The 26,800-nt window shown below is 43.2% G+C and overlaps 1 protein-coding gene across 2 annotated transcripts; it reads left to right on the top strand.

Annotated features, from left to right (window-relative positions):
• The first annotated feature begins 115 nt into the window (after positions 1-115).
• On the top strand, positions 116-26,344 carry LOC144195008 (putative E3 ubiquitin-protein ligase HECTD4). Of its 2 annotated transcripts, none has more exons than XM_077714316.1 (76): positions 116-846; positions 1,826-2,379; positions 3,060-3,149; positions 3,238-3,365; positions 3,898-4,006; positions 4,449-4,587; positions 4,676-4,846; positions 4,944-5,136; positions 5,213-5,374; positions 5,465-5,578; positions 5,660-5,800; positions 5,889-6,124; positions 6,223-6,365; positions 6,453-6,523; positions 6,609-6,714; positions 6,829-6,949; positions 7,024-7,146; positions 7,405-7,529; positions 7,606-7,759; positions 7,849-7,949; positions 8,058-8,256; positions 8,339-8,458; positions 8,522-8,626; positions 8,965-9,128; positions 9,287-9,532; positions 9,806-9,998; positions 10,140-10,244; positions 10,323-10,411; positions 10,491-10,663; positions 10,755-10,890; positions 10,964-11,108; positions 11,482-11,648; positions 11,727-11,873; positions 11,953-12,137; positions 12,269-12,422; positions 12,504-12,784; positions 12,859-13,045; positions 13,177-13,258; positions 13,336-13,538; positions 13,640-13,775; positions 13,939-14,121; positions 14,202-14,366; positions 14,459-14,628; positions 14,738-14,853; positions 14,920-15,023; positions 15,109-15,270; positions 15,366-15,514; positions 15,639-15,718; positions 15,846-16,009; positions 16,082-16,319; positions 16,411-16,547; positions 16,622-16,748; positions 16,839-16,976; positions 17,071-17,207; positions 17,284-17,444; positions 17,528-17,709; positions 17,787-17,992; positions 18,086-18,216; positions 18,312-18,517; positions 18,588-18,767; positions 18,876-20,272; positions 20,481-20,688; positions 20,770-20,993; positions 21,078-21,223; positions 21,322-21,425; positions 21,562-21,685; positions 21,904-22,094; positions 22,197-22,343; positions 22,455-22,574; positions 22,678-22,833; positions 22,917-23,020; positions 23,243-23,464; positions 23,562-23,728; positions 23,813-24,008; positions 24,094-24,316; positions 24,604-26,344. In XM_077714316.1, exons 1-76 carry the CDS (start codon positions 700-702, stop codon positions 24,738-24,740), a joined length of 13,347 nt encoding a protein of 4,448 aa, XP_077570442.1. In that variant the 5' UTR covers positions 116-699; the 3' UTR covers positions 24,741-26,344. The 2 variants fall into 2 exon arrangements, with proteins under 2 accessions (XP_077570442.1, XP_077570441.1); XM_077714315.1 differs by having other exon boundaries at positions 7,024-7,152.
• Positions 26,345-26,800: the final 456 nt, after the last annotated feature.

The raw sequence follows: 26,800 nt of genomic DNA, 5'->3' as shown, positions 1-26,800 counted from the left end.
ATTTTAGGACAGTGTAATCAACCCAAATGTGAAGTACCATTCCGCTATGTACTGTGTAGTAGTATATACATACTATCAACACTTGACCCTACAAACTGCAGTGCATGCTGGGAGAAACGGGTTGGCCTTGAAAACATGGCGTCTCACTGACAGCTCGGATTCTCATTATCGTCTTCGGCCACTTTAACAGTGGCTGGGGCACACGTACGGAGCGTCTTTTGGGGGGTCGCCGTCATTTTGTGTGTGGGGGAACTAAGATCAGCGATGACAGACACGATATCCGCCCCGAACCGACTGACTTTGTAAAGGCGTGGCACGATAACAGCTTTAGTGCGAGTGTCACGCCCACTCTGCTCGGGAACAGTAACGAGTCGACGCCGCACGGTAAGCCTGGTGAGGCAGACAGCTAGCAGCATCGGCCACTGCTAGCTCGGCTCGGCTCGGCGGACGGGAAAAGGAAGGTGCCGAGATGCGATGTGAACGCGACCTGCCATCGCTCGCTTTTCACCGTCCGGCCGCGGTCCGCTAGCTCGTAGCCTAGCACGGTGCGATTCGTCAAAAGACCGTCGTCAAAGGAGACGGGCTGGGCCAGCAGTCAATCGGTCTTGTATAGAAGCCGTAGCCAGGGCGTTTTCTGTCATTCGGGCTCTGAATTTTTAATGTTCGATCCCATTGGCATCACCGTCGGAGGAGAGAGCGATGGGCTCCGGTGCTGTGGACTCCTCCCAGTGGCTCTCAGTGAAGGAGGAAACCATTTTTCTCCACGATGGACTTATTCGGGTGACTGATTTGGCCGAATTACCCAGTGAAATTGGAGTATCAGAGCAGGGGGACACTGAGCAGGAGGTGAGTCGAGTCACACGCCCATGACGGATCGTATGCAAGTGTTTATGAAAGGAACGCATGACAAGGACGTATGACAGCGATGGGCTTTGCTTGTTTTTGTTCATGATGTTGAATGTATTTGGGACTGTCTGCGGCAACACACCCTTGACGATAAAGATAGCGCTAACGTTTGCAACTTTTCCATTCCCTGCCCTGCTTTTTATCGACCCTGTGTCAAGGTGGCCGTCACTGCGTGTGCGTTTCCGTTCCATTCGTTCAGAATAAAAGTAAGGGAAAACCATCGTTATTTTACAAGGCGCCTCTTAATATGTGGGCCATTTTCAGGTTGCAGTGAAACCATTTTCATCTTACATTTATTTATTATATTGTAGCTCAGTTCATTCATTTATTTCCTTTATCCTCATTAGGGTCGCGGGGGTGCTGGAGCCTATCCCAGCTGCTCTGGTCAGCCGATCCCAGGGCAACCATGCAAACTTGTTTCCTCAACTTTGCCAATGATCATTCATTACAATTTTTGTGGAGCAGTGGTGCTGACTGCCTTTTGTCAATCAGAAGCACTATTTCTCAGAACAAGACACAAAAGAATAAACCTCCAGTTAAGTTTTACTGTAACATTAGTAGAGTTAGTGTAATGTAATCAATACAAATTGTGCCTGCTAAATGCCATAATAGTTTTTTCCCCTTTGTCCATCGTCCATAGGCCATTCACGCTAATCAATATCCGAAATGCTGCTTAAGTGCACATATGGTTTTACTTTGTTGTGCTTGTCCATTATTTCCTTGCGCAAAAGACTGTAGTCATGAGAAAGCCTTACCTTTTTATAGGTATAGATTTCATACATATTTTTGGGAAAATTAAAAAACACAGTTATATGAACTATCCAATTTATTCCATTGTTTTATTCCACTGTAATGTTTTTTTGTCAAGTAAATAAACTTTTTAAATTTCTCTCCTCTCCCATCATGTCCTGCATGACAGATTCTGACCTTTGAAACAAAGAACCCAGCCGAGCTGGCCGAGCGTCTACGTGCAGTCTGTGGGAATCAAAGTAACGCTTACGCCCGCCTATTGGAATACAGACTAAATGCTCTACGTGGGCTGTGGGGGGCGCAGCGGCAGCTGGCCCTGGAGGAGCAACAGGAGCGAGAAGGAACTGGGGGTGCTGATGAGGAGACCTTGGCCTTGCTCAAAAGACAAGGTCTGCTCCAGCAGCCCGAGCAGGCTCCCTTTACCTCCCGTGTCGGCCTGCTGTTGGTCTTCCCCCTGCTTCAGTCACAGAGCCGCAGCGACCCGGCTCTCTGTGGTGTCACGGCGGAGGTTCTTCTGGCCTGTCTCCGGGACTGCCAGCCACTCAGCCTCATCAAGGAGCCTGCCGACTGCCTGAATGGCCTGGAAGGGCTACTCTGCTCCTGGCTGGAAGATGGTGATCAAGAGCCCGGCAAAACACAAAGAGCGACACAGATGCAGATTCTCCACACCCCCAGACATCGGGAAAATGCTGCTGCTGCATTGGTTGCGCTTGCCTGTGCCAGGTGAGGCAAACGCCAGAGAAATTCATTCACCCAATACATTTCGATTATACTTTTCAATTGTCTGTCATATCATCAAAGAAGTTATGTGGCTGATACCATTGAATAACGGTCTTTGGGGAGGATTTTCGCATTGGTAGAATTGCAGCAGGTTCACATTTCACAACCTTCCTACCTTTTATATTTTGTTCCGGTATGTTTATTTTTTAAAACGTATCAGTTCAGTACAAGATTCTTTATATCACAGCAGCATGTCATGTGAGTGACACCTTACTTTACATAAGATGGATTTGTGTGTGCTTCTGCTGGCGACAACTGATCTTGAGTTGTCAAAACCAGAGCTCTATTTTCTGTTCAGCTGATGGGGATTTTAACTCCTTGTTGCCCTATCATATATATTTATATCATTTCGAGGTTATTTAACAACATTGAGAATATCTATAGGAACCATAATGCTTGCATGTCATGTGATTATATTGGACAAATAATTTACATCAGCTATTATGACATTTTAACTCATGATGTTTGTAAATAATGTGCTTCACTTTAACATATCTGAGATTTGACATAGCTCCAGATACAGAAAAAAATATGATATAATATAATGTGTTGACATTGTGTTATGTAGCAGAGGCTCATCATACATTTCCAGGTCTGAATTTTGGTTCTTTTTTCCCCCTCAGAGGGTCTCTGAAGACCTTCATCCACACAGTGCACCTACTTCAGAAACAATCGGATCTGGGCCAGCTCCCAGTGTCAGATGTCCTGTACAGGTGACGACACTTTATTCTCGTTTTCCCATAAATATGACTGTATGACTCGCCTCTCGTGCCATTGAAATAACCCTCATTTCTGCTTCAGGCTTTTACTCTTGGAAGGAGGGCCAGGCTCTTCGTCCTGCTTGCTTGGGGGGAAACACAGTGTGTCCTGGGGTTTTGAGGATATGTTACCCACACCTGATAACTCGGCTGCAGGAGCTGAGAATAAAGGTGAAGAACCAATTAAATTAAAAATTATTATTAAAGTATTTTTTCCCCCTTAAATTATTTTTTTCATGCTTAAAGATGTTTAATCAAAAGCACAACAAATGAATGTGTAAGGGAAGCCATTCAGCGTTACGATATAAGCCAAGAGTGTAACTGTCATCACGGTAAAAAGCTGACAATGCAGTGATGACTCACCGATCAGTAAAATGGCTTCATAGAGTAAAAGAAAGTGATCAGTGGTAGTAAGAATTTTGCAATTGCTTGAGAAGCTAACACAAAATCATTTCGAGTTTATTTGATCTGTTTTTGTCGTCCTTTGTTTTCTCCAATGCAACCTGCAGATGACATCTTAATTCCCTTGTTGCAGAAATCAGCCTTTTTAGCCATGTAATTCTTTTTGTCCTATCGAGCTTACCTGATCTGTTTTTGTCGTTCTTTGTTTTCCCCAACACAACCGGCAGATGACCTCTTAATTCCCTTGTTGAAGAAATCACCCTTTTTAACCATGTAAATCTTTTTGTCCTATATTTTACAGACACCGACCTTGGGCGCTGTCTGGGTACAGATGGACTCTATCTGTACACCACAAACTCCTCTGGGAGAGGACTCAGTAAGCTTGGCTCTGGCTTACATGGAACGCTGAGGTAACATAACACTTGTCTTTATTTGACAGCATTCTAAAAAAAAAAAAAAGTAAGATGCTAAAAATATCTGTCATCTCATTCATCTATCTGCGTTATTTCCTTTATTTTCCTAACTGAATTTCTGTCTGGTTGGAGTCAGGTCCTGATTGAACGGTTTCTATTGATTATTGCAAGATGTGCCTGAATCCAATTTATATGGATATTTTCATTGCCAGCTTAAACTGGCTTATTCCATGTTTAAAAACATCTTAAGCAATTCATAAACTAGCCATTTTGAATTGGACTAGACTATAAACGATAGCGACCTCAACCCTATCACGTACTTGATTAGCTCAATAGTTCCACTTTTTAGACATTGTGGCAAGTAAATAAAGACTGTTTTATCACAATGTTTTTTCAATTGTACAAAATGTAAAAACGAAAACTCTACGTGTGTCTCCAGGGGCTTTGTTTACTGTCGCAATGAAGAGCTGGAGCCGGGTTGGGTGGTATACAGCGGTGGTCGTCTTCTCCACCGCCCTTCTGCCTTTGACGCCAAGCCTCATCAGTTGTGCCAGGTCATCGACCCATTCACTTTACAGGTAACGTGCTTAAAAACTGCACTACACAAGAGCTGGGAATTTAATGAAAGAATAGCATGACCAATCTCCTTTGCATTGACATTTTTAGGTTTGCCAGATTGTACCCATGCCAGCCCATCACTTTTCTGTGGGCAGCAGCATGACCACGCTACATCTCTGCTCCGATGGAACCTACCTATATTGGGTTTGGTCCCCGGCCAGCCTCAACGAGAAGACCCAGAAAGGCCACTCTGTTTTTATGGATGTTTTTCATCTTTCTGTGAGTCCTTTTCCTTGTGCTATCCAAAATTAAACAGATTACTAGTAGACTTTAATGTCAGTGTTTGATGAGTTATCTGCTTTGGTCTGTGCTGCAGATACAGACAGGACTGTGTGTTGCAGACATCTTGCAGGAGCGAGTTATTCTAACTCGCAAAGAAGGCGAGTCTTCCAAGTGCTTGAATGAGCTTCTTTTGAGTCGAATGTCTCGCTTTCGGGCCTCACATTCTGCCACATTGGCTGCTCTCACAGGCTCTACCATCTTCAACCCTGTGAAAGAGGAGCAATCTGGTAATAACTCTACTAAAAATCGAGTTGATTTCAAAGATTTGATTGGTTCTTTTAACATAGTTTGTCATTTCTATAGCAGTCAACACTAGCTGTGGACTCCCACTGAAGACTCTGAGGAAGACCCCAATGTATTTGTGTGGAACATACTTAGTGATGCTGGTCCCACCTCCTGGTGTATCTGGGAGCTCTGCGACTCGTTCTTTGTTTGGCGGCACCAGTAGCTTGTCCTCTTTGAAAAGTAAGAGCACATTGCCACTAAGATTTTTCTTAAAGCACCGTAAATTCAGCATTTGGTGTTGTCCATTAAAAGGTCTTACTGTTATTCCAGTATTAGCCTCCAGTTTAGTCTTCAACCTTGCTGATGGCCAGTTCAGTAGTCGTGCTGATCTCATTGACGCTCCTGGGAGCTCCCTAGGCAGAGGAGCTCAAGTGGCAGGACTTGGTGAGCACACATTTGTCAAGATAGCTCTGTGGATAATTAAGTTCAACTAACTAAATTATGTTTTGCTGTGTGGTTTTCCAGGAGCATGTTACGATGCACTGAACAACTTGATCTGGACTTGCTCTAGTGATTACATAGATCAATGGTGTAATCCTGGGAACCAAGCTTTTCATCATGTGTGCCATAGGCTGGGTGTAAGCCATGTCATAAAAGAACCCAAAGGTTGGAAAGTAGTGCTTGAAGTAGCCATGTTTTGTTTAATGTTTGGATAATTCACCAATACATCACCAATGTTTTGACTATTTCACAGAAGAAATGGTAGACACAAGTGAGGTGATCAACCAGCTACTTCATCATGTTGGTGCAATGTGTGTCCACCAACTTAACCTGATAGCAGCCAGCAGTAATAGCCTGCCCTTGGGTGTCCTACTGGGTAAACAACATCCTATTGAAGCCAGTCACTTTAGCAGCATCTGTGATATAATGGAGAAGGCCATGGTGAATGGAGATACCAGCATTATCCGCTGTATATTGGTTGTATTCCAGGTTGGTATTCTTCGACATTGACTGTGATGTATTCAGTAAGTTTCTTCATTTAATTATAGTTTTCAAGGTATCGTGTGTACTTTGTTTGTTTTCTGCAGGTTGTGTTTAGGTTCTTTAATCCTCAGTCGGAGCAAAACAAAGAAAATGTACATAGGGCAGGCCTACTCTTGTGGCAATTACTTATGGCTCCAGCAGATCAAATAGGGATGGAGATTCAGAGAGAGGTGTGCCTGGCCATTAGGTAAATATGATTGCCGATATCATATATTTTTCTCTATACAGATTGAATGCACATTGGAAAATATCCATTTCTGACATTTTTCTACAGTTCAGGCCTGAATACTTTGTATCAGGGTGAAGCTGAACTCAACAAACTACTGAAACTTGTTCTAAGTGAAGGTAATCCAATGAAGATATTTTTGAAAATTTAGGAAACCAATGTTAGTGTCCTTTTATAAGCAACATTTGTTCATTTAATCCACAGGCGAAAGAAACAGTGGTCTGTCCCAACTTCGGGATGTCATTCTCACCAATATGGCTGACCAACTGCAGAAAAATAGGTTTGGAAGTGAAGAAGATGACCACTACCGGTAATTGAACATTTACTGTCTACTTTTTTGTCTTTAGTATCCCAATTCCTACATAATAGATCTCATCACCACAAAAATATTTAATAATAAATGTTCTTTTTTTGTTAAATACAGGCTCAGTGATGATCTTCTGCAGTGCATCCTTAAGACTGTAGTTCGAGACTCCTGCCTCCTCATTACAAAATGTCAGACTGTGGCGCGAGATGACTTCCAGAAGATGCTCTCCACAGTGCCTGTATGCTTATGCTCACTCTTTTACAATTTGATCAAGCTTTGTATCTTTGCTCAAATGTGCCTTCTTCCCTGCAGGTGGTATCTCCTTGTCTACGCTATCTTATGGCTGTTCAGAACCACCTTCTCAGTAACACTGTTCTTATTCGTCCCGATGATAGCGATGACAGTGACAGCTCCCTACAAGGGGAAACAATGAAGGTACAGGTAAACATCCCCTTTAAATTCCCCTTCCTTTCCTGATGAGACGTTCTTTTATTACCCTCAATGCAGTCGGTGAAGGAGCATATTCATGCATATTATCCCTAATGACAGAAATGTAAACACTATAGTTTTATGTATGTGTTTGAGCTGTAAGGATCACAATAAAATATAGCATGCAAGCAATAGAGTTGATCCAAATTTTGGAGTGTTTGCAGTGTTACCGAAGTGTGGGCCTTTTCTCTGTGATGTCCTCAGGAGCTTCAAGGCAGTATTCTCTCCTTAGCAACCAAAATCCTGGTGGGATGTGATGAGGCACTGGAGACGCTGCAGTGGGTGACAACAGCTCTTATTAACAGTGAAATTCCTGACAAAGAAACAAGGTCTGTTTTCCCCCCCTAGTAGCTAGCTAATCAATGGCTAGTGTGCAGAATCATCATTTTCTTTTGTTACCCAAAGGCTAAAAGGTCTGGAGCAGGTAACTAAGGCCACCATGCTAGGACACCTCCTCCCCGTGCTGCTGACCTCTCTGATGCACCCAAACCTGCAAACCCTCACATTAGCTGATGCCCTCATGCCTCAGTTAGTGCAATTGGTTTTATACACCAGTCAGGTGTGTTCCAGTTTGTCCCTTTTTAAAAAGAAAAAGTCAATAAATCCTGAAAAAGGGTAATAGATATTCTCCTTTCATTTTCTGAACAGACTGCTCTTTTACTGAAGACTCAGTGTCCGCTTTTCTCAGAGGAGCCACTTTTGGGGGGAGGTGTTGGCCAGGGGATGAAGACCTCTGCTGCTGATGACAAGTATGTTATATTTAATGCCAAGAAAAAAATAGTACTGCCTGGACAATAGAGTATGTCAATGTGTTAGCTAAAAAGTCTTTCAGAAGATCCCTATTCTTTTTTCAATAGAATTCTTGATGAACGTGAGGAGCCTGGATTCTTGACAGGACTGAAGATCCCCGCCCCTTGGGCTGCTGGGAAGACAGTGGAAACTGTTCATCCTGTGAGGGACAACTATAAATTCAAGGAGACTGTGCACATTCCAGGGGCTCGCTGCTTGTACCTTCGCTTTGATTCTCGCTGTTCTTCTCAATATGATTATGATAAGGTAATTACTAAACAAAGTGGAGTTAGTTTTCGCTTAGCTGGCTATTGTTATGGTTACATTGTCATCTTTTTTTTTTTTTTAGTTGGTTATTTACGCCGGTCCCAACACTAATAGTCGTAAAGTAACAGAATATGGAGGAAATACTCTTGGCTATGGCAGTCGCAGTGTTTTGGGGACGGGATGGCCAAAGGATCTTGTCAAGGTAATGGAATCAATAAATGGTGATCCTTCATTTTTGTCTTGAATGGTTGATCTTTTTTTTTAGGTTGAAGGTGACACAGTGACTTTCTCATTTGAAATGAGAAGTGGACGAGAGCACAACACCCCTGATAAAGCAATGTGGGGGTTCTCTTGCACGGTTAGAGCACAGGTAAAATGCAGTAATACTGAGAGTTATTACTATCCCTACATTTAGTAGTCCTACTTATATAAAATTTCTATTTGAAAATGTTTATTATAATACCATAGCCTGGGGGAGAGGGAAAGATCCATATTTGTTGCTAAAAATGAGCTTAAAGGTCATTTTATATCCTTCTCACAATTAGAATACCCAGTGATATAATTACTTTATAGATACCAAGAGTACCTATAACTCAAAATGCATACAAAAGTTGCAGGACTTGAATCAGGATCAAAAAGCCAAGTCATTACCGACAAGCCCCTTCAACCCAATGACTCCAATATATTTTTCTGACGTCATCTTTTCAGGAATCATCCGAGGATGTCTCTGGAGGCCTCCCTTTCCTGGCAGACTTGGCACTCGGCCTCTCTGTGCTAGCATGCTCAATGCTGCGCATTCTATATAATGGGCCAGAAGTGACGAGAGAGGAGGATGCTTGCCACGATTTGCTTTGCTCAAAGCTTTTACAAAGGTGATGCACTAAATCAACATGCAATATTTAAATTTTTGTCTTATATGAGGATCTATCATATGGGTTGTATCTGCCGGAGTACACAAATATTGTCTACCAGAGCTTGGAAAATGTGTTACATTTAGTATAATGGAGAATGTTAATTTTTCTTTCTTCAGATGTCAGTGGCAGGTGGAAGCAAATGGTGCCCTCTCTCCTGCCCTTACCCCAAGCCCTTCTCCTCTGCCACTAACCATCGAAGAGGACCAAGAATTCACCTACCCTGTTGATGTACTCATTCCGCCTCCAGGATTTACATCCGGCACCTACTTCGACTTGCCGCGCATACGCCTCCCACCTGGCATCATGGGAAAGTTGCGAGAGATTTCTGGAAGAGCTCGCCCACAGTTTCGGCCCAGCATTAAGTAAGGACTCTCCCAAAAAGATAGGCTGCATGTCAATCTTCATATTTCAGTGCAATCCATTTTGCAGCATTTATTCACCCCCTGCTGACATATTTCCGCAATTTTTGTGACAATAGAAGGAATTTATGACTACTGTCAATATTTATTGCTATATTGCCCAGATTTAATGTAGTTATATGTTGCTTCTATTATTTATAGGGCTTGTTTTAAAAAATATATTACACATAGTGGAATATTACATGCTTATGTCCTTGACTATGTCATTTCTTAAAGAGAGGTGATCCGACCAGATGTCATGGAGGAGGTTATAGTGTCATGTGTCATAAAGCATCTCAGCTTGGTGGACGGCTTGCAGTCATTATTCAACTACCAGTACCGTGAAGAGCATGCAGAAGAGTTTGACCTGGTTTGCAAGATCATGGCAGAGACTTTTAAGAAGATAAATGCTATGGAACGTCAACTGCAGGTAAGATTTTTGCTTTCATTAGATTTAAAATCAACAAAAATTATTTTCACTGCAAGATTTTCCACGATTACCAGCTCTAATATCAAAGCATTAACTTCTCGAAAAGAAACTTCATATGATTTTCTTCTATGTTGGCTGCAGAGTGTCGCAGAATTGGAGCAGAAATGGCAGAATGAGGTAGAAGAGGCCCAACACGGCAAATTGGAGAACAACACCCCTTTCTTTCACGACTATCATTTCTTTGAGGTAAAGTGTTCAACATCGTATTCAAAACATTGCATTATAACTGAAAAATAACATTTATTTATGTTTTTTTTAATCCAGAATAAGATTAAAGAGCTTGAACTACTATGTTCCCTGAAAGAAGTCTCCCTTGATTTTAATGACTTGGAAAATGTTGTTCTGGGATTGAGGCAAGTTGCTTAAAATACACTCATGTTGTCTCTTTGGTTGTGAATGTGTTATAACCACGTTTAATGTTGGCACTTCCAGGGAGAAGTTCTTTCATGAGGTAAACACCAGGCACCTTAAAAGTAGCACCCCACTCACTAAAACAAGAGCACTGGTGAAGAGTCTTATGAATCGTACTGCGCTACTGCTTCACGTTACCATTGCGCCACATTGCCGAAGCCTAACCACGACACCTACTGGAACACCAGGCCAAGGTAGAAAGCACTTTTTAACTCTTAATAAAGACAAGACTGTATTTGAAGTATTGGTTGGGCAGCACATTTGATTCTTGTATGTCTATTAAAGCTTCCCAGTCAGTGTCAGATGCCAAAACTGTCATCTCCATTGTGAAGCAGCCTGTCTTCCTACGCAGCATGTCTGCACCCTCTGATTTAGAGATGATTGCTAATCAAGATCTGGAATTTACACATGCCACTCAAAGGTATGCATTTCTTTCTTTAAAGATAAAACTTAGAAATTTTCAAAGTTGAAGGATTTCTGTCTTTTTCCTGAAGGCGGCGACACCACCCAACTAGTCATCGCAGTAGCTCATTTACATTGCTGCAGTCTGTGGCTGTTGAGGACAGCAGAGACAAACCTACATACAGTGTTCTACTGGGTCAGCTCTTTGCATTTATCGGCACTGCACCTGATCAAGCTGTAAGTCTTGTTGCTTAGTTATTTTATCCAATTTCCCAAAATTTGTCAATTTGTGCACTGAATGTCCGTGACCTTTGGCCAAAAGGTGGGGAAAGTACTTGATGTAAAGATCATTTCTTTACCATAGACAAAAATGAAATACAGACCAGTCTTCGAAATTTAAAAATGACAGAAAAACCTCTTTCACTGTGCGTGTTTTTTTATTCTAAATTTTTTACCGAGGTATATTGATTAGACTGACACAACCCATTTGTCAAGAATAAGCAATGGCACTACTTCTGAAAAAAACTTGTACCTGAGTATAGAAGCAAAATCCTTTATACTTTGTTACTTCCCACCAGTGAATATGGCTAATATTGATTGTTCCTTGCAGGTGTCAAGCAGCAGTTTCCTGTCTGCTGCACAGACACGTTGGCGCCGTGGAAGCACACGGAAGCAGGCACTTGTTCATATGAGAGAGCTACTCACAGCTGCTGTCAGAGTAGGTGGGGTCACCCACCTGGTTGGGCCTGTTACCATGGTGTTGCAAGGAGGCCCAAGGTAAGAAAAGAATGTCAAATCAACACATACCTTCTTACTCTCCTTTTTTTAAAACCCGTTTTTGATTAATTTACACAGAATCGAGGAGCTGACCTGTGGTGGAATGGTCAAGCAAGTGCAAGAAGCCTTTGGGGAGACCATGACGTCTGTCGTGTCCCTTTGTGCTCGCTACCCTATTGCTTGTGCCAACAGTATCGGCTTGCTTTGCACAATACCCTACACAAGGCAAGAAATATATTTGCTCTCTTATGCATCTCTTGTTAGGGAACCTTTTCCATATTTATTGATTTCACCTTTCATTTAGGAGTGAGGAACAGTGCCTCGTTCGAAGTGGGCTGGTTCAGCTCATGGACAGCTTATGTAGCTTGAGTGGTCAGAGGGAATGCAGCTCAAGTGAAAAGCAAACCAAAAAGCAAAAGGTGGCATCCATGGCCTGGGCTGCCTTCCAGGTGCTTGCTAACCGCTGTATTGAATGGGAGAAAGTGGAAGGTATGGTTAATATAACATTGTATTTTCTTGTAATTCTGCCTTTTTCCCCCCACAGTTCATTATATATTGAGAGATTATGGTAAAAAAAAAAATAGTACTTTTTTTTTTAGCAGTTGTTTCTTTTGTTAAAGGTGGCTCGACAGATGGAGTGCACTCCGGTTTGGCTCGGCAGGTATCCAGTCTGCTGACTAATCATTTGGCCAGAGCTACAGAGTGCTGTGGGAATCAAGCGGCTGGCAATGATGCCTTACAAGATGTCCTCAGTCTTCTCAATGACCTTTCTAGGTAGATTTTGTCATGTAGTTGTGTGCTTTTTTTTCCAAATTGTGTTTATAAACAGCAAATGTCTTTTGTATTTCTCTTCAGGAGCAACATAGGAAAAGCTATCCTGAGCCAACCAGCCTGTGTTTCCAAGCTTTTGTCATTGTTGCTTGACCAGAGACCTTCCCCAAAGTTGGTTCTCATCATCCTGCAGCTTTGTCGAGCTGCCTTGCCCCTTATGAGCGTTGAGGACTGTGGTAATGTGGCCCTACCCACATGGAGCTTTTCTATAAACACACTCGATGCAGAGCAACAAGATGCTAATGACCCCGCTTCACGTATTGCTGCCTTGCTGCTAGCCAAGCTGGCAGACTATGTGGTACCAGGTTGGTGTCTTTTTGTCCTTGAACAGCAACATATAGTTTGGGTTCTTATACTAATGTGGTCAACTCCTTGCCAGGTTGCCAGACCTTGCTCTCTCCCAGCTCTTCGGAGCCGGATACTGGTCTGTCTCGCGCCAGTTCCAAAGGAGCTCTGAAGAGTGAAGATGTTGGGGAGGAAGTTGAGGCTGTTGATGGGAAACTGTCTATCTTCATTCATAAGAGAGAAGATCAGTCATCTCATGAAGTTCTCCAACCACTTCTTAGGTAAGATCGCTCTCCAAAACGCCTTAGATTAAGTTAGCTTTATGAACCTCAGTAAGGTTGCCAAATATTTTTCCAGTAACACACACCAACTTTCTAAACAAGTGGTCTTTTTTCCTCTATCTAAAATGTAGTAGTTCAGAGGGACGCCCCTTCAGACTCGGCACTGGTGCAAACATGGAAAAGGTTGTCAAGATGGACAGAGATATGACCAAAGTAAGACCTACAATATGATTTTTCTTTGGGGTGGAGGTTGTTTTTACCTCTTCATGATGGTCTGTGGCTTTTTCTAGAGTGGAAACTGTGAGGTGATCACGGAGGAAGCAGCAGCTGCCCTGAGAAAGGCCACTAAATGGGCTCAATCTGGTCTCATAGTGAGTGTCAGTCCGCCTATAGAGACGCTGACCCTAGAAAGCGCTGGGGGTATTACAAGTGGCGATAAGAAGAAAAGTGCTCAAACATCTGCGTGTAGGGACAGAAACACTGAGTTGGCCAGGTACTATGAACACGTGTTGGCACAATATCTTGTGTGTCGCTAATCTTTGAGACAAATTGAATCATGTCAAAAGCTTTCATTGAAATTGTGTTCCTCTACAGGTCGGACCCTGTTAGGCCATTCATCAGTGGGCATGTTGCCAACAGTATGGCTTCTGAAGTTATTGCTTTGTTGCACAGTCTGCTTACTGCGCCAGAGTCCAACACAGCTCAGATTTGGACAAGCACTGCTGAAAAAGTAAGTTTGATGCTTTTTTCGATTGAGATTTTTTAAGGGCAAAAAAAATTGACATTTAATAAACAAAGTGTGAGGTTGTCTGTCAGAGTGAATGGACAATTAGCTGTTAGTATTTGGGATGTTATTTAAGATCAGTGATTAATCTTTTCTTGCTCTATATTAGGTGCTTTCCAGGGCCCTGATGTTCATTCCTCAGTTGGGCAAGTATGCTGAGAGCATTTTGGAGACTGGAAGCAGCAGTGGCAGAAAACTAGCTAAACTTCAGGCCATCGGCAGGCAAGCGGTTGCTGCACTCTGTGCTTTGGGAGGCTTTAAAGAAACAATTAAAATTGGCTCTGAGGTTCAGGTAAAGGATGCACATTCTTAATAGCTTTTGGGAATTATGACGTTTATGAACATGATTCAGTATGCACCTCATATATCCAGGTTATAGGTAAAGGAGTGCTGGGAAGTGTGGGAATTGTGATGGCCATCAATGAACAGGAGGGCATTGCAACTGTCAAATTCCCCTCTTGCGACTACAGGAGAGCTTGCAAAGCCTCAGATGTGCTGACTGTACCAATATCCCGACTATGTACACCAAGATCTGAGGTAAGATTTCCTCCCTGTATCTTAATCAACTTAATTGCTTAACGGAGAGCAATATTCTGATACTGGTCTGATCTTTTCTGCCCAATCTGCAGGCATTACCTTTATACAAGTTGTCAATTACTGAGAAGGTCGTGCAAGCAGTGCAATCCATGCTTCTGCCACAGGAAGGCAGTCTGTCCATTCATACTTCTCTGCCAGCTACTGGAGATGGAGCTAGTCCAGTAATGGCCGCAGTTCGCTTGCTTGCTGAGATCAGAACTAGGTTTGTCACAAAATAGTTGGTCCTTCCAGTGGTTTTTGTTATTGTAATGTCATTTCAGGAAAAAAAACATTTCTCATAGGTTTGAATTGATTAAATGATCTGTTTTCAGGGCATGCTTGGTTATGGCGCAGCTCTTGGAGGATAGTTCCTTTTGTGAAGAGTTCATACAGCAGTGTCCTGCAGCTGTGGAGGTTCTCAACCTGGTTGCTCAAGAATGTAGTCCTGGTAAGAAAACTTTAAACAAGTCAGTAATGCTCAGTTTCAGTGTCTTTTTTCCCCCTTTTCCCTCAGGAGAACGTCTTGGTATTGTTGAGGCTCAGTGCGAAAGAGTGAGAATGCTTTACCGAGACTGTGCTCGGCCTCCGCCGCCACCACTTCAGACAGACAGACGCCAGGTGGAGTTACCTGGGTTTAAAATTGAATTATTATGTAAAACCTTAAAACAATGTCTGACAGTATTTTCTTCTATTGTCTCCTCAGCCCAAAGAAATAACTTGGAGTCCGTCTCGAGTGTTCCCTCCTGTCCGGGCCTGCATGTTCTCTTCCCGTCTTACCTCAGTTACGTTCTTGGCTGACCCCAGTGCTGGAGGAGGGCTTCCCAGAGGCACCTTCATTTACGCCACCTCTCCTGTACCAATTCAGGTTGAACAGAAGTGGCTAAGATCTTCATCACAATTTTTTGGGGCCTCCTCGTGACAGTTTTTTTTTTTTAAATTTCTGATTCTCTCCCCTCATAGGCACCCTCTTTTTATTGGGAGGTAGAAGTTGTCTCCTATGGAGACTCTGAGGAGGACAGTGGCCCCATTGTGTCCTTTGGTTTTGCCACTGAAGCCGAAAAGAGAGATGGAGCATGGACCAACCCCGTTGGGACATGTCTGTTTCACAAGTAAATTGATATTTTTTACACATCAGCAATGGTGGACTATTGTCTGAGTTGTTCTTTTTTTTACACTGTTTTTAGGTCAGTGTAAAGAGTTATATCAATTTTTGTTGCTTTTTGGCTTTTGCAGTAATGGAAGGGCAGTGCATTATAATGGCTCCAGTCTGCTACAGTGGAAGAGCGTTAGGCTCGACGTGTCTCTAATTCCTGGTGGGTTAGCTTTTTTTGTTTTACATTTATATTCAGCAAAAGAAATTCCTTAATGTAGCGGAATCTCTACAGATGGAGAATGATAATGTTTGATTTCCAAACATGTTGCATTTTCCAACCAACACAGGTGATGTGGCTGGAATTGGTTGGGAGCGTTCAGAAGGTACGCCTCCACCCCCTGGCCAGGCCCCAAAAGGACGTGTCTACTTCACCTATTGTGGCCAAAGGCTTAACCCTGTCCTTGAAGAGGTGGCGGGTGGAATGTGGCCCTTGGTTCACATTCAAAAAAAGGTATGCTAATCACATCTAATGGCACAATTTTCCTTTTGTATTCAGAAGAAAAAAGAATGACCTCTTTTGTAGAATTCCAAGATTCGGGCCAACTTCGGGAACCGTCCTTTTGCATATGCTGAAGGCCAAGCACACAGGAATGCTGCTGACTTGTGCATAGATCTCGCAGAAGAAATAAGTGCAAATTTTGAAGCGCTGCCCTTTGCTATGGCCTCAGACAGTGATAACGATGCAGGTGCAAGCGTTACATCTGACTCAGGCTCCCATGGACCCCCCTGCCGGATTGCTGCAGTGGCGGTCCCTCAGCAACGTATATATATATTAATGTGTTTCACAATTACTCCATCTGAGTCTCTGACATCTGACTGGCAACATGAAAATATTTTTTTGGTCTTTTTTAGAATACAATAGTGACTTGTCCTGCCATTACAAAGTGGAGCTGAGCTATGAGAACCTGGTGACTTCTGGACCCGATACCCACCCTCCGCCAATTGCAGATGACGAGAGTGACGATGAGGATGATGACGATGTTCCCAGGGTGAGTGGGCTCCTCATTTTGTGATCGTATCACCATTTTCTTCTCCATATTTCATGGTTCCATTTCAATCTCAGGAGGACCACTATGCCTTGCTGGTAAAGGCCTGGGAAACCAAAGTGTTCCCCACCATTCGAAGGAGGTTCCGTAATGAAGCGGAGAGGAAATCTGGTCTGGACCAAATTAAAGGAGCCTTGCAGCTTGGTAAAAAGAAAACAAATATGAAGTCAAAAACGTAGAGAAATTCCCTGAATTCCCTCTAATCAAGACACATCTGTGTTCAAATAACAACAGGCATGGTTGATATTGCAAGACAGACAGTGGAGTTCTTGTATGAGGAGAATGGCGGCATTCCTCGAGACCTCTACCTCCCCACCATAGAAGATATCAAAGATGAGGCCAACAAATTCACTATTGATAAAGTTCGCAAAGGTACTTTTTTAATCGTACATGAAGCATTCATTCAGTCCAAACTCATGATTAATACTTTGTGTCATTCTCATGTATTTTCTCTTTCTTTATACAGGCTTAACTGTAGTTATCCGCTGTCCAGATAGCAATAATACCAACAGCACAACAGGTGGAACAGCACTGCCCAAGTTTGCCATTCGGGGCATGTTGAAAACTTTTGGTTTGCATGGAGTCGTGTTGGACGTCGACTCTGTAAGGGCAATTCCCAACATTTCGCTTTTCTGTGTACATTCTGGGCCAAATTCAATTTTTTATGTTTTTTCCCCAGTTGAATGAACTGGTACAGGTGGAAACATACCTTCGCAGTGAGGGCGTGCTCGTGAGGTACTGGTACCCTATTGAAATTTTGGAACGCCCGCCTGCTGGATCTCGACGTACTGCATCCAATGGTTTAGTCTCACTCGACAGTAGCAACATTCAGATTCACAGGTATCTTCTAACCCTGATCTTGCACCTTTCTGCTAGCATGCTACCTTTTTAATCAATCCTCTATTTTCCAATGATTATCTTAGAGAGCTACTTCGCTGTGAGAGTGCCCTTGCTCGATTATACTGCCGAATGGCTTTATTGAACATCTACGCCCCTAAAAATCCCCACACTTTCACACGCCTCTTCCACATACCTGCAATCCGAGACATCACCTTGGAACACCTGCAACTTCTGTCTAACCAGCTGTTAGCTCCCCCTCTTCCCGGTAAGTGATCAAATATTGTAGAAGTGCACCTTTTTCTGTGTGATCCATTCTATGTACATTTGCCTATTTTCTTCTAGATGGCACTATTAGTTCTGGTTCCATCCTCTTGGCCCAATCAGTGCTTCACAACCTCCAAGATCAAAGCTGTTCTCCGACAGATTTATTCTATCAGGGAAATGCTCAACCCATCCGGGAATGGCTGACTGTGGCCATCACTCGTGCCTTGCATCAAGGAGAGGAAAGTTTACTTGAGCTAACTAAACAGATCTGCTGTTTTCTACAGGTTTGCTTTGCCCGTCATTGATTCATTGAACCTTTGTAAATGCAGGCTAAGGTGAAATAAGATGTGTGTTTTGATTTTTTTTTTTTTTTTTAGCAAGCACCAGAACAGTTTACATCAGAAGAGTTCCCTGTAACGGAGTCAAAAGTGAGCATGGACGTCAGCTTTCCAGGAGCTGCATTTGTGATTGTATCATGTAAAGAGAGCCAACTTGGCTGCCGCAAAGAGTAAGAAAACGGACCATTTTATTATTTTTTCTTCTTCTCCCATGTCACTTCATTATGCTCTGCTCAAATGTGAAACTTTCCTTTCTTCCTTTTAGCTCTAGCCTGTACAAGGCTCCATGGGCAAGAGTAATGCTTTATGGTCTTGGTCACAAAGTGCGTCGAAATGGACAGCTTAATTTGATGGAGGCTGTCTGCTATCCTTTGGATGCCTCACCTGCCAACACAGGCCTTACTCCTCCTCCCACCACTAACCAATACCCCTCTGTCATTATTCCAACTGACAAAGTACACATTAAACTGGGTATGTATTCATTTAATTATGCCTTGAAGTGGGGATTTATGAATAATTCAATTTTTTTTATGGATTCCAGGTGTGTCGCCTCCTCCTGGAGCTGTATTGGTGCTACATTCCCTGCCTCTGGAGTTTCCTCTGGCCATGGCCTTTGCCGAGCAGCTTTTGACTTGGAAGCTGGGAGAGAGTAGCGACCGATCTGAAGACGAGCTGGACACAGTGCCGTCTTCTGTGCTGCTGCAAGTGGTTGAACTGCTTGGTAGGTGCAACATTTGAACATAGAATGGGATTCTACACTTGTACATTTCATTGGCTTATATATTTAAATATTTAAATATTGTCAGTGCTGACTTGTTTTTGCTCATAGGCGGTTTACTCTGGACCACTGATTTGGCTCCCTCCATCAAAGAACTCAGCTTTCACTTGCTGGCTGAACTCCTGCGGAAGATTCACCACTTGGAGAAGCATAAAGGTCCCTCTGGCTTGTCCAGCTCCATCGCACTGTTACTCAACCCCTGCCTCGCCGTATTCATGGCTCTGCAGACAGAACTCCGGAAGCTTTACGATCGAGAAACCCAGAGATGGACTGCGGGTGGAGCCGGGGCCGGGGAATCATCATCCGGGTGTGTTGCTTTGGCACTAGCAGCGGAGCAAAGTCGCTTCTCCACCTACTTTCATGCCCTAATGGAGGTCTGTCTAGCCGTGACAGAGGTGACTCTCCCTCTGAATGTTGGAGGTTCCACAGTTGGGACCCTGACTTCCACCAGTGCTCCCAACCTCAGTGATTCTTCCTCATCATCATCATCTTCCCCTGGCCAGACACCACAGAGCCCCAGCCTGCTATCAAAACGTAAGAAGGTGAAGATGAAGCGTGAGAGAGCAGCGGCCGCAGTGGCCGCCGTGGTTTTCGGTAAAAGGGGAAGCGGCGGCCGTCTTTCCGAGAGTGATAGCGCGCTCTTGAACATGGCGAGTAGTAAACCCGAAGACATGTTGTGGTTCCACCGCTGCCTAACTCTTTTGATGATTCTTCGACATCTGGCCAATAAAGACCCCCAGGGTTTGAGTGTGACAAGTGATGCGGTAACAGACGCTTGCCAGGCTCTGGTGGGTCCCACAGCCCACAGCCGCCTATTGGTGCTTTCGGGTATCCCCACACATCTCGAAGAGGCCGTGGTTCGAAATGCCATCCGCAAGGCCTGCAACGCACATGGAGGGCTTTTCAAAGACGAAGTCTACATCCCCCTGCAGGAAGAGGACCCAAAGAAAAGCAAAACGGGGGCCATGGTACCAAGCCCTCAGGGGGATAAAGTAAACATCGAATCCGAACGCCCCTTCGCGCACAGCGGCGGTCCTGAGAGTCCCGACAGCTCCAGCAGCGTGACTCCAGCTATGAGCGTGAGCGCGTCCGCTTCCACTAGCCAGACTTCCATCTGCAGCTCCTCACAGGGCGTCTCTCGCACCGCTAGTGAACTTTCCGTCGATCAGGAACAATTACCTGTCCCGGCTGTCCACCCTGCCGCTGCGGCGGCTGCCGGAAACTACCCCCAGCAGGGCTCCCATGAACCTCAGACCGTTTCTAGTCAAGAGAGCCTAGATACTTCTCTCTGTAGCACAGGAAGCTTGGGGAGTCTCGGTAGCTTTGGGGAGCCCGTGGACACTGCAGAGACGGGGTCAGTGTCAGACGGAGGCTCAATGCACACAGTCACCTCGCAGGAAAGCAATGTGGTCACAGCGAGGCCCATCAAGGGTTACGCTGTCATCGAGGTGAGTCCTACCTCATTTTATTTCTATTGGATCTATTTTTTAATACATTTTTTGATGCCTACTTGTTATGTGTGCACCTTAAGATGAAACTTTAGATTTCATTGTGCTGTGGTATTGGATTTTAATGACAATAAAGGCATTCAATAAATATCTTTGGAGTTTACACAGGCCATTTCAAAATTGAAAGACATTTGATGTCTTTTAACAGGTGCGTTCTCGAGCCAAAGTGGAGAAAATTCGTGCTAGCCTTTTTAACAGCAGTGACCTAATTGGCTTGTCCAGCCTGGAAGGTGAAGACGAGCTAATGGAGTTGACCAATGAGGAGATTCTCACAGCGTCCAGTGTCAATCAAAGTCTCTTTGATACTCAGGGTAGTTCTGCTCTTGAGGACTATTTTCTGGACAAGTCAATCAGAGGTTGGTTTATGACTAGCAATCCTTTTTGTTCTGACACATTACTTTGTCCTAATATTTACATTAAATGAAATATTTCCCAAGGTGACAAGCTTGTTCCTGGAGCACGAGACGTTCTCATTGACATTTTTAAGAGTTGTGTGCACTCGGAACAAATGCTCAGCCTCACACCTGCCAAGCCAGTCAAAGTGTCTGATATTTACCTCAGCAAAGAGCAGATCAACTCTCAGACCCCTGGAAATCTGCTACATACTTTCTTTACTAATGTACGGCCTCCTAAGAAAGTGCTTGAAGATCAACTTACTCAGGTAAATCACAGGACAATCTTCAAAAACTATGCTATGACACCTACATTGTTCATTATAGTTAACAGATTGTTTTTTTAAATGCAGATTCTAAGAAAATATGGCATCCCTAAACCTAATAAGAACAAATACAGCAAGGCAGGGAAAGAACAACACCAAGGTAAGGTCGTAAGCACCAAGAGGGCAATCACCAAACCTCCCACTAAGGAAAAGTCTGTTCTCAATAGTGTAAGGTAAGAAGTACATACAATTCATTTTCTTTAGTACATTTGGGTGTTTTCATACTTTTTAAAGATTTGACAAGACTTTTATTTTCATCCATCTCTGCAAGGACTGCACTCAGTGAGAAAAAGACGGTCCTTAAACCTAAATCTCCAGAAAAGTCTAGACATGATGAGAAAGATGTGGACAAGTCTCCTGCTAAAAAGCTTGAAGGTTTGTCCCTAATTGAAAAAGCCATAAAAGTTCCAGCCAATTCTCTCAATTATTATTAATATTTGCAAATACTGGTATATTTAAAAAGCCGTGCTATGTATGTACATGGGTTTATTTGCCATGTTTGTTTCTTTAGTCTCAGAAGAGAAGTTCCTGACACTGGAAGGCTTCCATAGGTTTGCAATTGACCGAGCCAAGCAGGACATCCGCAGTGTCTGGAGGGCAATTCTAGCATGTGGCTACGACCTTCACTTTGAAAGGTGAGACATGGAATGCAAGACCCTTCTAACACCTTCCAGTCTGATGTAATCCTGGTATCCGAGAACCCACTATGCATGCTCTACTATAAATATATTTCTACACATACTGTATTTTTCTATATGCCTGTATTACTGTAATGCAAAAAAAATCTTCTTTTAAAGCTGATTTTTGTAGAACGTGACAATCCTTTTTAGTCAATAATCTTGATTTTTGTCAGGTGTACCTGTATCGACACGCGCCATGCTCAGAAGACTTGCAGGAAGTGGACTTTGGAAATGGACGTGGCATTGGTCCAATACATCAACCGGCTGTGTCGTCACCTCGCCATCACGCCGGCGAGACTTCATCCCCACGAAGTGTACTTGGATTCCAGGGATTGTGTCGATCCACGTGTGGCCAGCCTGCTTAGTTAGTAACACACTTCAACATCTGTTTCTTTCCCCCAGGTATTTCATCTGTAGCTGATGCCAGTCAATAAGCCAGTCTAACAAAGTTTTGTGTCTTTTAAAGATGTGTCTGTCGAGAGCTTGCGGTTGCGTTTTGCTCTGCTTCAGTCCCTCAATAATACTCTGGAGAGTTTCTTCCTGCCACTAGTGGAGTTAAGGCAGACATGCACTTATCAGAACAGTATTGCAGCCTTATTGTGCGAGGCCAAAGGTACGTTGGGACCTTGTTGGGTTTTTTTTTTCTCCTGAAGTTTAGGGTCTGTACGAGCAGTTGAAATTCCTTTTTTCCCCACACAAACCTCCCACTTTTTAATCCTCACAGGGCTGATTTACTATGACACTAAGGTCACCGTAATGAATAGAATACTGAATGCCACAGTGCAACGAACTGCAGACCACGCAGCTCCAGAGATTACATTGGATCCTCTTGAGATTGTTGGAGGTAGAAATCATTTCATGTTTTTGAACAAATCCCAATTGTATGCATCTGTCCTTTTGTTGAACTGCTTCTACCTTTTAAAATACATCCTCTTAATGTACTGCAGGTGAGATTAGATCTTCAGAGAACACATACTTCTGCCAGGCTGCACGACAGCTGGCATGCATGCCCTCTTCACAGCTTTGTGTGAAATTAGCCAGCGGAGGGGACCCAACCTATGCTTTCAACATCCGCTTCACAGGGGAAGAAGTTCACGGCACAAGTTAGATATTCTACTTTTTTTATCTGCCCTGAACATTGTTTCCATGCTTCCAGTTTGCAGCACTTAGCTTTGTTTCTCACCAGGCGGTTCCTTCAGGCACTTCCTTTGGCAAGTGTGCAAAGAATTGCAAAGTTCAGCCCTTTCTCTGCTGCTTCCTTGTCCTAGTGCTGCAGCCAACCGTAACAAGGTAAGCCCTGTGTGTTTTCTTCAACTCTTTGGCTACCATCGTTGGTGATAGAGTTCAATTTGGAATGGGAGGCCTTGTTAATGGCATTAAATTAGTTCAAAATAAAGACATTTTATTTCCTATCTTGTGTGTGTGGTGCTTTGTATTCTGTAAATGGGACTATTTGAGTCATTTATGATACTCATTATTAATATTAAGATATGTTTTCTTTTGCATGCTCAGGGGAAGTTCATATTGACACCATCCCCTATCAGCTATGCGGAGGAGCAGTTGTTGCACTTCTTTGGTCAGCTACTTGGAATCGCCATACGTGCAGATGTTCCGCTTCCTTTGGACCTGCTGAGCTCATTTTGGAAAGGCCTGGTCGGAGAAGCCCTTGACCCAGAGCAAGACCTCCAGGAAGCAGATATGCTTACCTACAACTACGTCAAGAAATTTGAAACTGTAATCTATCAGTACTCTCTATTTTTCCCCCAAAATATCCTCTCTCCCCAATTTAACGCCTGGCCACACTTCACACTCCCCTTAACTGTTTTTGTAGGTTAATGACGAAGCAGAACTGGAGGCACTGTGTGCTGAGATTTCCTCCCAACACCATTCAGGTGAGAGCCCCGATTCCCCCGGCAGGACCTGCTGTTCTTTTACCTACATCACCATGACGGGGGAGGAGGCGGAGCTTTGTCGGGGAGGACGGAACCTCACTGTCGGGTGACTGTCGACGGCAGACGTTTTTCCCGCGGTGACTCAACACTTTTTTAACACACAGTACTACTTTTATGCTTGCATTTTTAGTTGGGAGAACAAGGACGTGTACGCACGGGCCGTACAGAGCCTTCGTTTGAGGGAACTGCAGAATCCGGAGTGCATGACGGCAGTGCGTGCAGGGCTGGCCTCAATAATTCCTCTCCAGCTACTCACCATGCTCAGCCCACTGGAGATGGAACTTCGGACCTGCGGTTTGCCCTACATTAACCTAGAGTTCCTCAAGGTTTACCACCCTTTCTAATCCATATGGTTCGAATATATTTGGGGATTCTTTAGCAAATCTCCCCTTTTTTGCCCCTCCTTGTTAGGCTCACACAATGTATCAAGTTGGCCTAATGGAAACGGATCAACATATTGAGTTCTTCTGGAGCGCTCTAGAGATGTTCACTCAGGAGGAGCTATGTAAGTTCATCAAGTTTGCCTGCAACCAGGAACGCATCCCCTTCACTTGTCCCTGCAAGGATGGAGGACATGACACCGCCCATGTTCCTCCATACCCTATGAAGATTGCACCCCCAGATGGAGCGGCAGGTAAGTGTTCTCATCTTGACCTTCTTATTTATGCTGTATAGCAAAAAGCATGCACCCATCAAGAAACTTATTTAAGTCATGGTTTTGATTTATTTGATGTGAAACTGTGGATAGTCACGAATCTCACACATGTGCTATTATTGGTTATAGATATGCATTTATTTAATAAGCAAATCAATTGTATGCTTTCCGGTGGCACACCTGATGATATATATTGAAGCCCTGATTTATTTCATATATAACAATTTGGCACTAATAGCATAATATCTCTTTTTCCTTTGTGACAGGTCAGCCAGACGCTCGTTACATCCGCGTGGAGACTTGTATGTTCATGGTTAAACTGCCACAGTACACCTCTTTGGATGTGATGCTGGAGAAACTACGTTACGCCATCCATTACCGCGAGGACCCTCTTAGTGGCTAGTAGACCTTTTCTTCTCCATTTTTTTTTACACCCTAAGCTACCTGACCCCCTTCATCCCTCCTGCCTCAGAGATTTTACTCAGATCGTCACTTTTTTTTGGGGTTTATTTTAGTAGTTTTCCCCAACGCTTTGCATGTTGAACTTTGACTTGCTCACTTTTGACTCTGCTTGTGAGGATATCACAGACTCTCATCACAAGTGACTCCTACACATATGTGAGTGTCTGTTCTGGTTGCACTGAGTAATGACACAACTGTTGCACTGGTTATTGATTGATTGCTCCCCCTAATTGTTTTTTGTGGAGTGGAGTGCTAAAAAAAAAAATGTCAAAAAGTGCAAACGCTTCCAAACTACAACAGCTGACTATTGCGTTCCCCCAATGATAAGATGTGAAAAAAATGCCCCCCCAGAATGAAGCTGCATCAACACACATTTATTGTAGCTGGTGTGTTATATGACAACTTCCTTGAAGTCTCGAGCGCAGACTATTACATAGTTTACTGACTACTAAAAATAACGGAACAAAAGTATGTCTATACAACCTGAACCGGTCGTTGTCAGATTCTGAAGATACGATCGGAATCCTAGAATCATTTTCTCATTGATTTGGTATCGTAGTGGTCCTGTAGACGCTGCTATTAGTGAGGCCTGCAAGTTGCTATGGTGATGTAAAGTTGTGAGTGTGGAGGGAGACCATGTTGTCATGAGTTGTCCCTCCCATATGTGTGCTTTCGCTACTGAATGTGAACAAAAAAAACAAAAAACAAATCCCACTCCCTGTCCCCAACATACACAATCTACACTCATTTGTGGGGCGCTGATTAGGAGAAGGGGCGGTAAGTTCTCTTCAGTTCTGCCTTGTAGTTGTTTTCTTTAATGGAAGAACAATATCTTATTTTACTTTTTTTTTAAAGATACTCATAACTAAATGTTTGTGTAAAAATATTGCAGAACAAATGTAAATATATTATGTTTGAGTCTAGTTTTTAATGATTGCTATTTCACCTTAAGTTTTGCTTTGCACTATTCTTCCAAAAAAAAAAAAAAAAAAAAAGGCCAAACTGTTTGATGTCTGTTAGATATCCAGTTTGTTGTGGTCTTTATTTTATGGTTTTGAGGGGGTCAATCACTTTGTGACATGCTCAGACGGATTCATTTTCTACTACTCATGGTGCAACATGTTTTCTTGTGTGAGTAAAACCATTTTTGACCTGATCCAAGCAAATAACACAACCGAATTGAAATGTGACACATTGCCGAGACTTTACATTTAATTCTGTTCTTTTTGAGAGCTTAATTCAACGCTGCTGTTGAGGATTGCCCTTGCTTTCTATTTCCTCCCTGATGGGGGGGTCATTAGATGGGTGACACAAAGGACTTCTTCTTAAGAATGAGGCAATGCGGTAAATATCTGCTGTACATTTTACTTGATATTTATTACAATTATTTATGTTTGCATTAACTTAACTTTTACTGTCTTACCTCTGCACATTGGGAAAACTCAACAACGTAAAATGGATTATACATTATACACAAATGTAAAGAATCGGATGATGGCATTTGAGTTTCTGTGTCACAATAAAGACATCATGTACAAACACTGATTTTTCTGCATTTTGATTTTTGTCCCCCTTAACAATGGCTTTATATATTCGACATGTTGCGTGAATAGGAACCCCCTCCCCCCCATGTGCTATGCTTTTTATGTAAGGTCCCTTGACTGACTACTGTTACATCACTAAAAATTGTGAACCAGACACCTTAGCGAAGGCCAGAGCTGGGCCAAACCAGTTTAAGCTAGATGGCATTCACGCGCCCAGCAATTCTATGACTTCCTGTACTCAAACGTATAACATTTCTTTGCTTCTCTTTCCATTCCACAGCAAAGTCATTCCTGGAGAGGTTGAAATGCATCATGTTATGGAAGTATTTTGACATGTTGATTGAACCAATACATAAAAGAAGTAGCTTCAGTTCCTGGCCAATAAAAAGTTGGAAAATGGGCCACTTCCCCAATGCATTAGCCTACTCACAAGACTTGGAATTTATTTCAAGTGTTA

The sequence above is a fragment of the Stigmatopora nigra genome, chromosome 4 (genome assembly GCF_051989575.1).
Source record: "Stigmatopora nigra isolate UIUO_SnigA chromosome 4, RoL_Snig_1.1, whole genome shotgun sequence".
Classification (NCBI taxonomy): Eukaryota; Metazoa; Chordata; class Actinopteri; order Syngnathiformes; family Syngnathidae; genus Stigmatopora; species Stigmatopora nigra.
This window is presented reverse-complemented; position numbering and strand designations above follow the sequence as displayed.